General features: G+C 49.3%; 1 protein-coding gene across 1 annotated transcript in view; it reads left to right on the top strand.

The window, feature by feature from the left end:
- The window catches only part of RGS3 (regulator of G-protein signaling 3), a 136978-nt gene that overhangs the window by 42582 nt on the left and 78104 nt on the right, over positions 1-16292 (top strand). Inside the window, 5 exon segments of the mRNA XM_011998501.1 lie at positions 272-623; positions 1529-1568; positions 7426-7622; positions 10528-10611; positions 15946-16057. Coding sequence (XP_011853891.1) covers positions 272-623; positions 1529-1568; positions 7426-7622; positions 10528-10611; positions 15946-16057 — 785 coding nt within the window.

The raw sequence follows: 16292 nt of genomic DNA, 5'->3' as shown, positions 1-16292 counted from the left end.
ATTGAGTATGGAACTCTTTCCTGTTGAACCTGGCGTTGACCTCAGGGTCCTTCTCAGCCACTGCCCATCAATAGGAATTGACCTAGGTGACCCATTTGCTGTCTCTTCTTTAAATGGCTTCTTGCATCCCTTCCTGCCCCAACACTGGGGGCTTCCCTGCCGCATCTGCCTCCTCTTCCCCCCATCATCCTCCCTGCCCTGTGGGCCCTCACTCTGGCTGATACTGGTTTTCCCCAGGCTCAACCTCTCTGTGTGATCCCCCAACTTCTAGGAGCTGCCCTAGTGAGATCATCCTACTCGTGTGGCGCATGGTCCCCCAGGTCAAGCCAGGACCAGATGGTGGGGTCCTGCGGCGAGCCTCCTGCAAGTCGACACATGACCTCCAGTCACCACCCAACAAAAGGGAGAAGAACTGTACCCATGGGGCCCAGGCACGGCCAGAGCAGCGCCACAGCTGCCACCTGGTATGTGACAGCTCTGATGGGCTGCTGCTTGGCGGCTGGGAGCGCTACACCGAGGTGGCCAAGCGCGGAGGCCAGCACACCCTGCCTGCACTGTCCCGTGCCACTGCCCCCACCGACCCCAACTACATCATCCTGGCCCCGCTGAATCCTGGGAGCCAGGTATGGACAGCTGGTGTGGGGAAGGTGAAGGGTATTGGGTCCCTGTGGGAGGCCAGGAAGACTTGAAGACCCAAAGTTGTGTGATGAGGAGCCTGCGAGGGGCTGTGATGTTGGGCAAGGAGATGGAGTATGTGCTAGCTCTGCCTTCTGCAAGGCTGTTCTTTGTGGGGAGGACGGATGGGTCTATGTGGCCTCAGGGCACAGATCCAAGAGCAGGGCATGCACAGGCTGGAAGATTTCAACTCACAGAAGGAAGAGCTTTCTACCAGCCTGTGCTTTTCCCCAGTGGAATGGGCTGTGTTGGTAGGTGGTGAGCCCCCATCATAGGAGGGGTGAAAGCAGACACTGCATGATTGCGTGGTGGGATGATGGAGTGCACTCCCCAAATTATTAGTCCCATGAGATACTCTAGAAAAAAGGTGTTCTGAGGTCAGATAAGCTTGAGACATATCCTGTACTCTCTTCCTCATCTAGGAGATTCCCAGTGCAAAGGAGCCTAGTAGAGGCTCTGCTGGCATCCTGTACTACAGCAGGTGGTGTCACCCAAATAACACCGCATTTCCCAAACTTGCCTGATGGGGGCACCCTTGAGGGCATGGTTGGTACCGTCTTACCATTCCAGTGTTCCATGGAATGCACTTTGGAACGAGCTGCTGTAAAGGAAGTTGGGGACTTGCCAAGGGGCTAGACTTCATGACCCATAAAGCCTCTTTTAACTTGAATATTCTGGGATTTTGTGTTCTCTCCCTGCCTCCTCCCTCAGCTGGTTACCAGAACTGCTGTTTTTCTCTTGTGCCCTGAGGTGCTCCACTTCCTCTCCCCTGGGGCCCCTGTGTCCAGCAGCCTCCTGGGCTGTCCTGCCCTGCTCCTGGGGCTGAGGTTGTTCTCCTGTCTTTCCCTTGCAGCTGCTCCGGCCTGTGTACCAGGAGGATACCATTCCCGAAGGTGAGTCTCCTGCTGCTGCTGTGCCCTCCTAGCTCAGAGAGACATCAAGGATCAGCTAAGGCCTGGCCCAGCCTCTGCCCCTGAGTTCTGAGGCCTTTCCAATGGAGTCAAGGTCACTTAGCCTATCGACACAGACTCTCTTTCCATGTGGTACCTTCTCTCCCTCACGGAACCAATGTCTTTCTTCCTTGAAGCCAGAACTAAGAAGGAGGAGAGGGGATCTTACCAGGGCAATTTAAGAGACAGTGTGTCCAGGCCTCAGGCATTCAACTGAGATTCATCCAATTTTACTGAGCAGCTGATATATGTTAGGTGCCAGAGGCAATGTGGTTGGGCTTGCATGGAAGGGAGTCATGGAGCGTGGAGCTGGGAGGTCTTGAGTTAGAGTTCTAACTATGTGATTTTGAGTAAATCATGTCCCCTCAGCTGGGCATGGTGATTCATGCCTGTAATCCCAGCACTTTGGGAGGCCAAGGTGGGTGGATCACCAGGTCAGGTGATTGAGACCATCCTGGCTAACACAGTGAAACCCCGTTCTCTACTAAAAATACAAAAATTAGCTGGGCGTGGTGGTGCGCACCAATAGTCCCAGCTACTCGGGAGGCTGAGGCAGGAGAATCACTTGAACCTGCGAGGCGGAGGTCGCAGTGAGCCAAGATCATGCCACTGCACTCCAGCCTGGGTGACAGAGAGAGACTCTGTCTAAAAAAAAAAAAAAAATCATGTCCCCTCGCTGAGCCTCAGTTTCTTCATTTATAAAATGGGGTCAATAATTCCTACCTCAGAGCGTTGTTGGGAGGATCCCATGAGAGAATGGTTGTGAGTAGTTGCCTGTATACTGAGAGATGCTATACAGAGGGTAGCTGTCTTTGAAATGCACAGAAGTCTCTGCTGTTGGATGGATTCTTCTTCTTTGGCTTTTAAAATCGGGATGGAGGCTGAGCTCAAAACCACTTTCTTTTCCCAGGAAGGCTGAGATATCGGTCTTGAGGCTGAAGCTGGCTGGGCAATCCTTGAGATCCTTCAAGTGCCTGCCAGAGAGCTTTGACTCAGAAGTCCATCTGGTGTCTGGACCGCCTTCCTTGACAGTGGCTTTTGCTTAGCCACTCATAGACTTTTTTCCTTGCTGTTCCTCTCTCAGTGGTGTGAAGGCGATGCTTATAGGGGTAGTTGGAAAAGTGCTTGTGCCTTTTGCGTGTGTAAAGCACTCCTATCAGGCTCAGGAACGCTGATGGAAGACACCTTCTTTCTCTCCGGTCTAGGGCATTTGGGCAGTTGAGCCTGGTCAGTTGGAAATAAATCTGTGTTCCTTCTGGGGAGAAGTCCCACAGCAATTCAATGATGAGTTTTATTTTTATTTTTTATTTTTCCATAGATTCTTGGGGTACAGGTGGTATTTGGTTACATGAGTAAGATTTTTAGTGGTGATTTGTGAGATTTTGGTGCACCCATAACCTGAGCAGTATCCACTGCACCCTATTTGTAGTCTTTTATCCCTTGCCCCCCTCCCACCCTTCCCCCTAAGTCCCCAAAGTCCATTGTATCATTCTTATGCCTTTGTATCCTCAACTTAGCTCCCATGTATCGTTGAGAACATACAATGTTTGGTTTTTCATTCCCGAGTTACTTCACTTAGAAAAATAGTCTCCAATCTCATCCAGGTCGCTGCAAATGCCGTTAATTCATTCCTTTTTTTTAATGGCTGAGTAGTATTCCATCAACAATGAGTTTTTAAAAAGCTTTTGGTTGGCACATTAGGTTAGAGTGGAGATGCCGCTGCTCAATAGGGACTTCATTAGGGTTAAGGACTGGGCCTGGCTCATTTGTGTAGGTCCAGTGCAGGACGCAGGGCCTGGCAGATAGCAGATACTCAGTAGAATTTTGGTTGTGTGACTGACTGAAGGAGAATGACTTGGGTTGCCTCTGAGGCTTTGGAGTCTGGTCGTGGAGGAGGGGGACTGGAGAAGTGTGCTGCCTGGAGTGGGCCCATGCACACAGCTGGTGTCTGGGGTTGATCCCTTCTCAGTTTTAGAGGTACCTCTGTGTGTCCCTGCTGTGCTCCTAGTCTGTATCCATGTTGCATTCCCCTCTGAGAGTATAATACATAGTAAGTCAGCAAGAGCACAGTCATATGAGCCATGGGGAAAGGGACAAGTGAGGAAATGATGATGATATTAATAACCATGGTAGCTCTTTGAATATATTGTGTTAAGATCTTGACTTTATGTATTCTTCATAATAATAAATCTTCACTCTTTACCAGGGATGAAGTCTTTGTAGCTCACAGTTTTAGGATTCAGAGGAAAGGGTGAAATTCAGGGCACATAATTTCCCTTAAACACACTTGGAGTTGTCCAGAGGTTAAGGCTGTCACCAGGGTGCTGGCTTCTCAGTCCCCCTCCTCTGGCTGGGCTGCCAAGACATAGCCCTTCAGGAGTATTGGGTCATCCTGAGTTGAATAGAAGGGAGAGTTAAGCCATCCTGAGTTGAATAGGGTCTGGTGCCCTTCCGGAGCCTGGAGTGCCTGCCCGGCTGTGGTTGGCATGTTTCCCAGGGCTGCTGGTGTCCTTGGCATTGTCCCTGCCCTGTAAAGGTGACCTGGCTTCAGATTTGCCACTGTCAGGGCAGGGTGGCTGCCAGGGCTCGCCTCAGAATCTGGGAACAGAGCCCTGTAATTACTGTATTTGGTCAGTGAAGCAGGTGTTGGAGGAAAAAAGGGTGATTTGGGGGTTTGGACCAGACATCGGTAGCAGGTGGGAAGTAAATGAGTTTGCCTTCACAGAGCTCGGTAACTGGGTTGCAAGCTGTACTGTTCTATAAAAAAAAAAAAAAAAAAGATCAGTTTTGCAGAGCCAGAGCCACTCCCACTGGCCACATATTGTCCAGGGGTGGGTGGAGATTGGACACGAGGGCATGACTGCTGCATGGGTTGGGTTAATCCTGCCTTGTATAATTTACTGACCAAATGACCAGTCACCCTACCATTCCAGACCTCAGTTTCCTTGTCTACCAAATGGGGCTGAGCCAACTTTTCCTCTCTGAAGGCAGAGTTATGTGTTGGTTGCTTTAGGTGAGGCCCTTCGTGAGGATTCTGTGACAGCCCTGGGCTCCTGAGCTAGAGAAGGGAAGAAATCAATTTTTTAATCTGAGACTGGGGGCCCAGGACCCAGATTTTGGCATCTACAAAGGGTACCCATCTTTAATTTTGGTCTATTTTGCTCCAGTCACCTACTTGTCAGTCCTGCATGGTTTTGCCTTCTCTGCTCTAGGCTTGACCATGTTAAATTAGACTGTCTAGATCCAGGCTGGCCATGGGGTTTCATTCACAGCACAGTTTGAGACCCAGCAGCCCTACCTGTCCTTCTACTAGCCCTGATAGGTGGATTACTTGGAGGCTTAGGGTTTGTGATAATGCCCTGACTACTCACACTGTGGTACAATCCACCAAGCTCTCTTCCATCAGGTCTCTTGTGTGAACCTCCCACTGGCCCTGGGGCAAGCAAGGCAGCAATCAGTATTATCTCCACTTCAAAGTGGAGACAACTTTGATTCAGAGAAGGAAGGAAGCTGTTCAGGGTTACACAGACTGTCTCTGACTTGGGAAGTCAGTGATCAAGCTTGGGTGTCTTATCCAACTCAAATTCAGTGAGGATCTTGAGACTCAGGATGGTGCTTTAAGCAAAGGGTCCAGGGCCTGGCAGCACACACCCCTCTGGGGCTGATGTGCAGGGCCAGATCAGACAAGGAGCTATGTGACATCTTCCTTGTGTCTATTCCTCCTGTGCCCATCCTGAGCTCATGCTCATTCTACTCCTCTCTATGTGACTCACAGAAGAGGCAGGAAGTGGTTTGAGTTATGGTGGTTTGAGCACTGCCCCCAGATTCGTCTATGATCAGTGGTCACTTGTCAGAGGCATGGGGGGAGTCAACTTGTTTTTCTCACCTTGCTCAGTGAGAAGGGGCAGGCGGTGGGAGGAGGAAGCAAGTGTGAAACCTTTTGAGGTGAGTTTTTCCTCTGACACTGTGGGTGCGCGTTGGTGGGGAGCTTCCCTGAGGTATAGCTGGGGTCAGGCCACTGGCTCCCCCGTCGCGGCCAGGGCTGCTGGCAGCAGAAGGAGGCCTGTGCCCGGGACCAGGCTGGGCACCCAGGTCACTGAGGACCTGGTAGTTGCCACGCAGTAGCAGGAATGCCTTAGAAGGGGCCCAGGAGTGTGTGGAGTTTCCCCTGACTGCTCTGGAGTTTCCTTCCCACCTGCTTGGTCCAGGAACCCCTGACTTTTTAGCGACTTTGTGTTTTGTCCCTCTGCCCACTAGATGGGACGTGATAAAAACCTGTGCACAGGCTGGGCATGGTGGCTCGTGCCTGTAATCCCAGCACTTTGGGAGGCTGAGGTGGGCAGATCACCTGAGGTTGGGAGTTCAAGGCCAGCCTGACCAACATGGAGAAACCCTGTCTCTACTAAAAATACAAAATTAGCCAGGTGTGGTGGCGCATGCCTGTAATCCCGGCTACTTGGGAGACTGAGGCAGGAGAATCACTTGAACCTGGGAGGCGGAGGTTGCAGTGAGCCGAGATTGGCCATTGCACTGCAGCCTGGACAACAAGAGCGAAACTCCATCTCAAACAAACAAACAAAAAACAACAAAAAACCTGGGCACCATCCGTTGTTCAGGGTGAGGGGTGTGTGTCCATCAGTGTGCCCTCAAAGAGGGACCCCTCCCACCGCCATTACAGCTTCTGCTCTCCTTCCTGGGGGTGGCCTTGTTTCTCTGTTTCTCTCTCTGTCTTTCCTTATGATTAGAATGATTTGTGAGTTGGTGGCCAAGCTGGAGTACCTCCTGAATACAGTGAAGCCTGGGACTCCCAGAGTCCTACGGGGCACCTGACTCCCAAACTTGCTTTTCCAAGTGGAGAAATCACAACAACAAAACAACGAGTTAGCAGCTAACTTTTATCACACACTTACTAGGTTCCAGGCACTGTTCCAAAGACTTCACTTAGAGCATTTCATTTAATCCTCACTGTAACCCAGTGAGCTTGGCACTGTTATTACAGTTGAGGAAATCAAGACTCTGAGGGTGAAATAAGTTGCCCAAGCTCACCCAGCTGGTAAGCAGGGGAGCAGGATTGAGCACAGCCACCTGGCTTCGAAGCTTGTGTGCTTTACTGTGACCTGGGGCAGCAAGTGCTACTCCTTATTCTAGACTGACTGGAGTGGGCCAGGCTGCTCTAGCTCCCTTGGCTGCAGAGGGCAGACTCCAGTACATCCTGGGAAAGCCTTTGGTCTCTGCTGCTGCTGCTGTGGATTTTTGTCTGTGGGGCAGGGAGGGAGGAAACAGGTTGGGCTGGGCTGAGGTTGTGCAGGGAGTAGTGGGAATGGTGTGGGGGTCTGGTGAGGAGAGCGTGTGCCCTGCCACACAGGCTGGTCACCACTCTGCTCTAACTGATTGTTCCACATGGGACTGTGGGCTCAGTGAGGCCAGATCTTCTGATTTTTCAAATATGAGCGATTTCTTGATTTTTAAAAGCGTAAGGCTGAACTGGAAAGTCCGATCCAGGCCTGGGGCAGCAGGTGGAGCATGCTGCCTCCGTCATAGCTGGTAGTGCCCAGTGCTGTGCTAGCCCTGGACTTGCTTTCTCACGTGTCAACGTCTCTCACTAGAGTATGAGGGAATTCCTTGAGGCCCGAGCCCATGTGAGGCCTCCCTGTGTTTCGCATCATGCGCAGGACCTGGCACAAAGTAGCTGCTCAGTAAGTGGTTGTTGACAGAATGAGTCCGTGTCCTGTTTCTACAGAGGGGACACCTTTGCAGGAGTGATGAAAATGTCTCATAGTCCCCCATCTCTGTTTCACAGAATCAGGGAGTCCCAGTAAAGGGAAGTCCTACACGGGCCTGGGGAAGAAGTCACGGCTGATGAAGACAGTGCAGACCATGAAGGGCCATGGGAACTACCAAAACTGCCCAGTCGTGAGGCCGCATGCCACGCACTCAAGCTACGGCACCTATGTCACCCTGGCCCCTAAAGTCCTGGTGTTCCCCGTCTTTGTTCAGGTAAGCCCGTGACTGGTCCTAAGGGTTCCCTCAGGAGGAACGGAGAAAGAGGAGGGCCCTTGCCCCAGGAGTCAGGGATGATGCCTTATCCCAGGACTGAGGGCCCCGTTTTGGGAAAGATAAGTAGCTTTAGATGCACAGGATTCTAGGGGCTTATACTGAGGGAGCAGAGATTTCCAGGGAGATACACAGGAAAAAGTGAGGCCGGGGGAGCCCAGCAAGGAAAGGGTCCTCTCCTTCCCCTACCTTGCCTCCCCTTTCTCTGGGGACAGGGCAGGTGGACCCCAGCTGCTTGTTGCCATGTCACAGGGCCTGTTTGCTGATGCTCCCACTCCCTGGCTCACCCAGTGGTTTTTTTATTTGGAAACAACTGAGGGGAGACCCTTGGGGTCTGTGGCTTATCTGGTCTCCGTGGTCTCTGCAAACATGTTTGACCTGTATTCACTGGTGGCCTGCGATTCACTAGATCTCTCTTATTCTCCAACGTCAAACAAAATGCTTGAAGAAAGATAATGAAATGAACAGCAAGCTGGGCCTGAAATCCCAGTTACTTGGGAGGCTGAGGTGGAAGGATCATTTGAGGCCAGGAGTTTGAGGTTACAGAGAGCTATGATCATAACGCTGTACTCCAGCCTCTTCTTCTTTCCCCTCTTCCTCCCCATTTATCTCTCTTTCTCTTTAAAAATAACCTTTATTGGACCGGGCGTGGTGGCTCGGTAATCCCAGCACTTTGGGAGGCCTAGGTGAGTGGATCATTTGAGGTCAGGAGTTCAAGACCAGCCTGGCCAAGACAGTAAAACCCCGTCTCTACTAAAACTACAAAAAAATTAGCTGGGCGCGGTGGCAGATGCCTGTAATCCTGGCTATTCGGGAGTCTGAGGCAGGAGAATCACTTGAACCTGGGGGGCGAAGGTTGCAGTGAGCCGAGATCATACCACTGCACTCCAGCCTAGGAGACAGAGTGAGATTCCGTCTCAAAAAAACAAAACAAAACAAAACAAAATAAAACAAAACCCGAAAACCTTTATTTATTCCAACACCCAGATATGATAGTGTGAACATTTCAGCATCTTTTCTGTGTGCATGTACACATTAAAAAACAGATCTTATTCTATATTTTATGTCATGTTGCCTTTTTAAAATGAAAATTGTAGCATGAACCTTTCCCACACCACTAAATGTTCTGTGTTTTATGGTAGTTGCCCTCTCTTCTATTATGTGGGTATACTGTATTTATTTAACCAGTTCTGTATTCAGATACTTCTGTCTACTATTTTGCTATCGTAAATAACACTGTGATGAAAATCCTTGCTCATGGATTGCCTCTCTGATTATTTTCCTTGGGAGAGATTGCTGAAAGGGAAATGACTGGGTCATGGGTCATAAACATTTTAAAGACTCTTTATACATATTGACAAATTGCTTTGCAGGAAGATTCTAATGGTTTATGATCTTACCAGCAGCATAGACGTGACTTGGCCCCAAGGGCTTCATTGCTGCCTATGCCTCTCTGGTCTCCCTGGCATCCCAGTCTGGGCCTGTCACTGTCCAGTAGGCACACTTTGTTAGGATGCAACACATCTCTGGAAGCTCACATGCCTCCCCTTAGACAACTCTGTCAGCAGGTCCTGGCCTTGGCCTTTCTGTTGGTCTCTTTTCTTTCTTAGCATGCGACACAAAGTTCTTGGCATCTACAATGTCTAATTTTCTTTCCTTTTTTTTTTTTTTTTTTTTTGAGGTGGAGTTTCGCTCTTGTTGCCCAGGCTGGAGTGCAATGGCGCGATCTCGGCTCACTGCAACCTCCACCTCCCAGGTTCAAGCGATTCTCCTGCCTCAGCCTCCCAAGTAGCTGGGATTACAGGTGCCCACCACCATGCCCAGCTAATTTTTTGTAGTTTTAGTAGAGATGGGGTTTTACCATGTTGGCCAGGCTGGTCTTGAACTCCTGACCTCAGATGATCCACCAGCCTCAGCCTCCCAAAGTGCTGAGATTACAGGCATGAACCACCGCACCCGGCCTGTGTCTAATTTTCATATTCATTTTAATATTTGTATAAGAAACCATTTTTATTCAAGAGACAGTCTCTCGCTCTGTCCCCCAGGCCGGAGTGCAGTGGTATGATCATAGCTCACTGTAACCTCAAGCTCCTGGCCTCAAATGATCCTTCCACCTCAGCCTCCCAAGTAGCTGGGATTTCAGGTCCAGCTTGCTGTTTGTTTCATGATCTTCCTTCAAGTACCTTACTTGATGGCATGTACTTAGAAGCCATGTTAGAAATATACAGTCATAAGGACAAGTGCTGCTGGGTAATCCAGAGCTTAGGGAGCTTCCTCTGGGCTGGGCTAGGCAAGGTGATGGAATAGGGTGAGAGGTTTGGGTGTGAATTGACGCTATGGGGATTGGCTGAGAAGGAGACAGTCAGTTCAAGTGTGTTATGAATGCAGAGCAGGGACTGGCCTGGCCTTGAAAGAACTCAAGTGACCAAATCTCGTGGCATGTGGCTCTCAGGATGCCTCCTAGTCCTGTGAGGCATGAACAGGATAGATGGGGGATGGCAGGGGCTGGGAGGGCCCAGGAACCCAGTGCAGTGTGGGGTGGGAGCTGGGACTGAGGACTGCAGAGGACCTAAGCCTGTGGTTAGACTTCCTGTCAGTGAGTGTAGCTCTCACGGAGAGGGTTGATGGGGAAGGTGGCAGCAACAGTTCCACAGGACAGCAGCATCTGTCTTTCTGTTTCCATCTTATGTATGAGGGGGTGTGTGGGTTCTCGGGTTGGTGGCGGGCTGACAGTCTTCTCTGGGTCAGAGAGTTCTCTGTGGCTGGCTTTGACAAGCTGCCGCTTCCTCCCCCCAGCTCCTCACCCAGCCTCTTTTTGAACTGCCCACTCAGCCTGCTTTATTTCCAGCCTCTAGATCTCTGTAACCCTGCCCGGACCCTCCTGCTGTCAGAGGAGCTGCTGCTGTACGAAGGGAGGAACAAGGCTGCCCAGGTAAGACTTTCACCTGCGTTTTTTAGGGGGCTTTCTCTGTGGGCTTCATTAGCATCCTCCAGGACCCTCACTTGGGTCTCTTTCTGAGTATCTTAGAAGTGTACACTCTCAGGGTAGGGGAGACCTGAAATGGACTCCTCCACTCTCCCTAGCAAAGGCTACAGCTTTTTCTTGTATATCTCTTTTCAAAGCTGTTGAATCCTTCTTTGATGGTTAGAAGGTTTCCCCAGCCCCTAAAGACACCCCATTGTTTACCCCACCTTCCTCTCAGGAGCGGAAGAGATGGCAATTTACCCTGGCTATGGGGGGTAACTTTGGTGGTGGGAAGAGTAAAGCTATTAGCCGAAGTGAATTTTTAGACCAGCATCAGTTTACCCAAGTTTTCTGGGCCTGTCTGTATTAACCCAAATCCCACATCCTCTTCTGAGAGACGAGTCTATGATTTCGCCTGGGTTCTAGCTCTCCCAGCAGGGTGCTGACATGGGAGCTGTGCCACCCTTCTGGGAGCTGGCCTGGGATGCTTTTCTCTAATTGGGAGAACTTCATTCATCCACACAACCCCGGAGCTGGCCAGTTCAGTCTCTGAGCTTAAAACTACTTGGGCATAGAAGTTAGAGCCCCGGGCTCTGCCCTGGCTACCTGGGGCCATGGGGTGAGGGTAGCAGACTCTTTGCAGATCAGGCGCCAGTGTAGAGCTGCCTTGGCTGAGCCGAGTGGCAGTTTGGGGTAGTGGAAAGATCAGGAAACTTGGAGACAGGAAGTCTATATCGAGACCCAGCTCTGCTGCTGGCTCACATGTGATTTCTTCCTTCTTCCTCAGTCTTCCCATCTGAGCAGCAGCAGCAGTATGTGTGTATTTGAGGCAGTAAGGGCAGGGTCAGAGGTTGGTCTCTAAGGACCCTTTAAACCTCAGCCTTCTGGGACACTATGTGTGACTGTGGCTGAAGCAGGAGGTTGGTTTGTTTTTTAAGTAAGCAGACTGGACTGGAACTCATCTATTCCAAATGCACATTATCTTTTTCAAGGGAGTGCCCTGGGGGGCTGCATGCTCCCTTCCACCGCTCGCTATTGTCTGCTGTGTGTCTGGACCTCCTCTTCTCCGAACCTCTTCTTGAGAACTTTGCAAACTTCGGGAACTTAAAAATCTTTGCATATCTTCTGAATTGTCTCAGTAGGAGTAAAACTTCATCTGTTGGGAGGGATTTAAGTTTTAGGGATGAGAAGTCACTTAGAGCCACGTTTGGTGAATGAGAGCGTAGTGGAGCTAAGTCAGGCATCCAAGGGTCAGAAATTGAGGTGTGGCCCTAAATTCACCAGACTCACAAGAAGCCAGTTAGAGATGGCAGCCACCCTGAAACGTATACATAAGTCTAAATTCACTCTTCTGTTTGTGCACTTACCCTTGAATCTGCAAACATTGAGCACTTACTGTGTATCCTCATTGTGTATGCATTTTACATACTTGACCCCAATTAGCTCTTGCAGCACCCCCATGAGAGGCACGATTGTCCCCACTCTGTAGTTGAGGCAACTGAGGCTCCAGTGAGATTCACCGGGACCCAAGAGTCTCCAGGCTGGTAAGGAATGGAGCCGGGATTAGCACTCTGGTCTTTCTGGCTCAGCGATGCTTTCCATGACCCCACACTGCTTCTGGCATGTCTGCATAAAGACAAACTAAGGAACACAAGCTGAAGCCAGAGCCTTGTGACAGTTGCAATTCGTCCAAAAACCCTGTTTTATAGATCTCTGGAATCATAGAACAAAGAGACTCCTTTCCCTTCGCCTTGAAGATTGAAGGAAGCAATTTGAAGACAAGTAAAATAAATATTAATATATTCCTTTTTCTTGAAGTATGATAGCAACCAAACATGTAGATCTGGGCACCCTGTCATGCTACTCACACCAAAAAAAAAAAAAAAAAATTCAAAGGGATTTGGATAAATTCATAAAATTTCAGCGTTGGTTAGGCTTTCAGGAGTCATCCATTCTAACTGCTTCCTTATAACTTTCCAGTTAAATGGTTTTCTGATTGGTGCTTGAATCTTCTAGGGTAGCCATTAGAGCAGTGGTTTTGTTACTGGGGAGGGCTAAATTGTAGAGCATTCTCCCTTACACTCAACAGAAATCTTTATATGTGGAATGTTCCTCCTTGGTTCTTTGTCCCATCACTTCTCTGGGCATACTCAAGTTTGCTAACATCTGTGAGCTGATCCAGTCCCACACCATGAACTACCCTCATCACACCCCCTTCCAGAAGTAATAGACTTGATTAACGTGCCCTGAGGTCTATCACCCTGTTCGAGGTTCTGGGAATACCATGAAGCACAAGACAGACACACCCTCCCTTTACACACTGACTCATGGAGTTTACCATTAACTAAGGCACCAATGTGTTTTCAGTAAACCCTGCTCTTAGGTCAGATTCCCAAGAAGAAGCTTGATCAGGGCCACTTGGGAGAAGCCACCCTCCAAGTGGTAAGGACCCCCTTACCAAGTGGTCCCTCAACTCTGACCCTTTGGAAAATCAGATGTGTCCCTGGAGCAAGTGTGGGAAAGACACCGGGTGACCCCTGTGGCCTGCTGTGGAACGCGACAGGTGATTGGGCCATGGAGATGGGCATCACTCTCCCATGGACTGCCATGGCCCCTGCTGGTACTGGTGAGATGGGGGAGTCTACATGCCCTCCCTGGCGTGCTTGCCCCTCTGCTCTGCCTCTAGCTGTGTGCCAGTTCTGGCCTTTCCCTGACCCAACCTTTGGGAAATTTTTCATTTATGTCTTAATCACTTCCTGTCTAGACCATATTCTCAGCCCTGGGAATCTGAGCCAGAGTGGTGGCCTGGGCCTTTTCTCACCTTGCTCATGGTTCTTCCCCAGTTGCTGGTGGCTCCTCCCACTTGCCCTACTTCCACCCCTCTCTGGGCCTGGGCTGTTTTTTGTTGTTGTTGTTTTGTTTTTCTTTTCTTTTTTTTTTTTTAACTTTCTAGGCTCCTGACAGATTGTTGGCTCTAGCCCTTGCCCTGCCAGCCTCCCTCTGGGTCTGGAGGTGACTACCAGATTTCCCTTGAGTCAGGGAAGACACGTTTTGTGGGACTCTGAGGGTGTTTGCCTCGTGTTTCTGGCTAGTTTAGAGCCTTCTTTCCATCGCTCAGACTTTGAAGTCTTCTCAGACAACCAATTCCTTGACTCCTTCTGAACTCTTAGGTCATTTTCTTCCCCTCTTTTCTTAACATTATTATTATTATTATTATTTATTTTTGCCTCATTTGCTCCTCCTGTTTGGTCTCTGGATTCTTTCACATTCAGGAACTGAACAGCTGTAGGCACATTGCTACCTGTCTGTATAGTGAGAGCTTTAGGTCAGCCATACCTGGGTAATGGTCCCTGGCTGTGTGGCCATGGACAGGTCACTTAACCTCTCTGATCTCTAGGGTCCTTGTCTGTAAATGAGGGCAGTGGTGTTATTTACAAGTGAGGATCCACTGAGCAGAAAGTAAGCGTTCAACACATGAAGGCTTCTCTTGGGCTGCATTGAGACAGGCCTGTGGTGGGAAGGGTTAGGGTCACCACCAAGATGCCTTATAGCCCAGGGTTCTGGAATCTTCATGTTTGGGCCCCATCGGAGAAGCCAAAGCCCCTGAGAGCTCCTTCAGCGACATCTCCCTGTTGTCTCTGCAGCCCAGATTTCCTCAAGCCTCTGTATTTGTGCTACACTCAAGAAGCCAAGCCATCTTTTAATATATATTCTATATCTTTAAATTACAAAAGTAACAGTGATTGCAAATATAATACACATTAAATCAAAATGTATCAATTAAAATCCCACTCCCTGGAGTGAGGAGTGTGGCATCTTAGCTATTTTAAAAAGGTATAACTATGAGAAATGTATCGTTTTGTTTTACAAAATTGGACTCTATGCTAGGTATTTTTGCACATTGCAGTATTTTGATTTATGATAGACAGATTTCTATTTCTGCCCACATAGCTCTACTTAATTTTTTAATAGTTGCATACAATTCTGCCATATGAAGGTAGCATAATTCATTTTATTCATCTTCTCTTGATGAATGTTTGTCATTTTCTTTTCTTAAATTACAAAAATGCTGCTGAGAACATCCTCGTATGTTCATATTGATACCTCCTTGTAAGTATTTCTGTAGGACAGAGTCTCAGAAATGGGGCTGTGGGGTCATTTTTAACAGGTTGATAGCTGAATGTTAACCTGTTGGCTTTGTAAATGTCACCAACAGTGCAACACACACTCATGGTACCCTTCAGTGCATGCTAGGCCCTTCTGGCTGGTTCTTCTTCAGAAGAGACACGGTGTCAGGTGTTTGATACCTCAAAGGGAAGTTCATATAATTAATAACATTTTGTTTTATTTGGAGAATCTAAAATTGGATTTTATTGCTTTTGACTAAAGTCCGCTGCCGGATTTGCAAAACAAAGAACAGTGTAATCTTCAGTGGCATTAGAGGATCAAGTGGATTTTCTTAGCATAAAAATATGCTGAGCGTGCCTGTTGGTTTACCTATGAAGTCTAAGAATAGCCTCTGCCTTTATTTTTGGAGCAGCTAATGCATAAAAGAGATAAAAGTGATGTGCATGTCTGTACTAGAGTGTGAGTAACTGGCTGTTTCTTGAACTGATTTCTCATTAATGCAATTAAACTTATCTGCAAGGAATTTGGTAATATTAGCTCACATTGTGTGGCGCTTTACTCAGTCTGCAAAGAGCTTGTGGAAGGAGCTTGTAAGAACGCCAGGCAGGGACTCTTCTCCCTGTTTGGACTGTTAAGAAAACTGAAGGGGTTAGGGAGTTTAAGCCAATTTTTTTGTGGCTAGTTAGTGGCAGAGCTGGGATAGGAGTCTCCTGACTTCTGACTCTTAAGTCCAGTGCTCTTTCAGCCAGACACTTACAGCAGAATAAAAGCAAATATGGAAAATCTTACAGCTTAAGGGTGGCTCCAAGCCCCAGGTGCTGGGCTGGAGACTCCAGGAGCATTTGGTCAGAGAGGTAGGCCTAGGGGATCAGGCTGTGAAGAAGCTTGCAGAGACCAGCTGCCATGAGGGCCGCTTTCCCCCCTTCTGTTTGCTTTTTTCCTACTTTGAGGAGTAGAAGTATAGGAAACTGGAGGGTGGTGGGGCCATCTTGACTGCAGGTCAGGTCTGCCCTTGGCTGAGGCTGTACTGAGCACTGCTCCTGGTTCTGTGTGAGATGATGAGGATGTGTTACCTGGGGAGGCTGTGGCTCCCCACCTTCTCGGGGAGGTTGTGGCTCCCAGCCTCCAGAGGACAGCAAAGTAGCCAGTTCTGTTTGCTCTCTTTCAACCCAGGTGACATTGTTTGCCTATTCGGACCTGCTGCTCTTCACCAAGGAGGACGAGCCTGGCCGCTGCGACGTCCTGAGGAACCCCCTCTACCTCCAGAGTGTGAAGCTGCAGGAAGGTAAGCAGATGCTCTAGGTGCCCGGAGCCCCTCTCAACTTGCCCCAGTCCCTCTGGGCAGCCCTCTGGGCCCTGGCTGCCAGTCATCCACAGGGCACTGGAGTGTGTGCTGCTGGGCTCTGTCCATGGGCCAGTAGGTCTCAGACACTGGCATTTCTTCCAGGCTGGTAAGCCTTCTGATATACCTGAGCTTTTCAGGGAAGTTTCTATTCTAGAGACTTTCCAGGAAGGCTATG

This window comes from Mandrillus leucophaeus, unplaced genomic scaffold (assembly GCF_000951045.1).
Source record: "Mandrillus leucophaeus isolate KB7577 unplaced genomic scaffold, Mleu.le_1.0 Scaffold572, whole genome shotgun sequence".
Taxonomy (NCBI): domain Eukaryota; kingdom Metazoa; phylum Chordata; class Mammalia; order Primates; family Cercopithecidae; genus Mandrillus; species Mandrillus leucophaeus.
The sequence above is the reverse complement of the archived record's forward strand: the minus strand, read 5'-3'. Positions and strand labels throughout refer to the sequence as shown.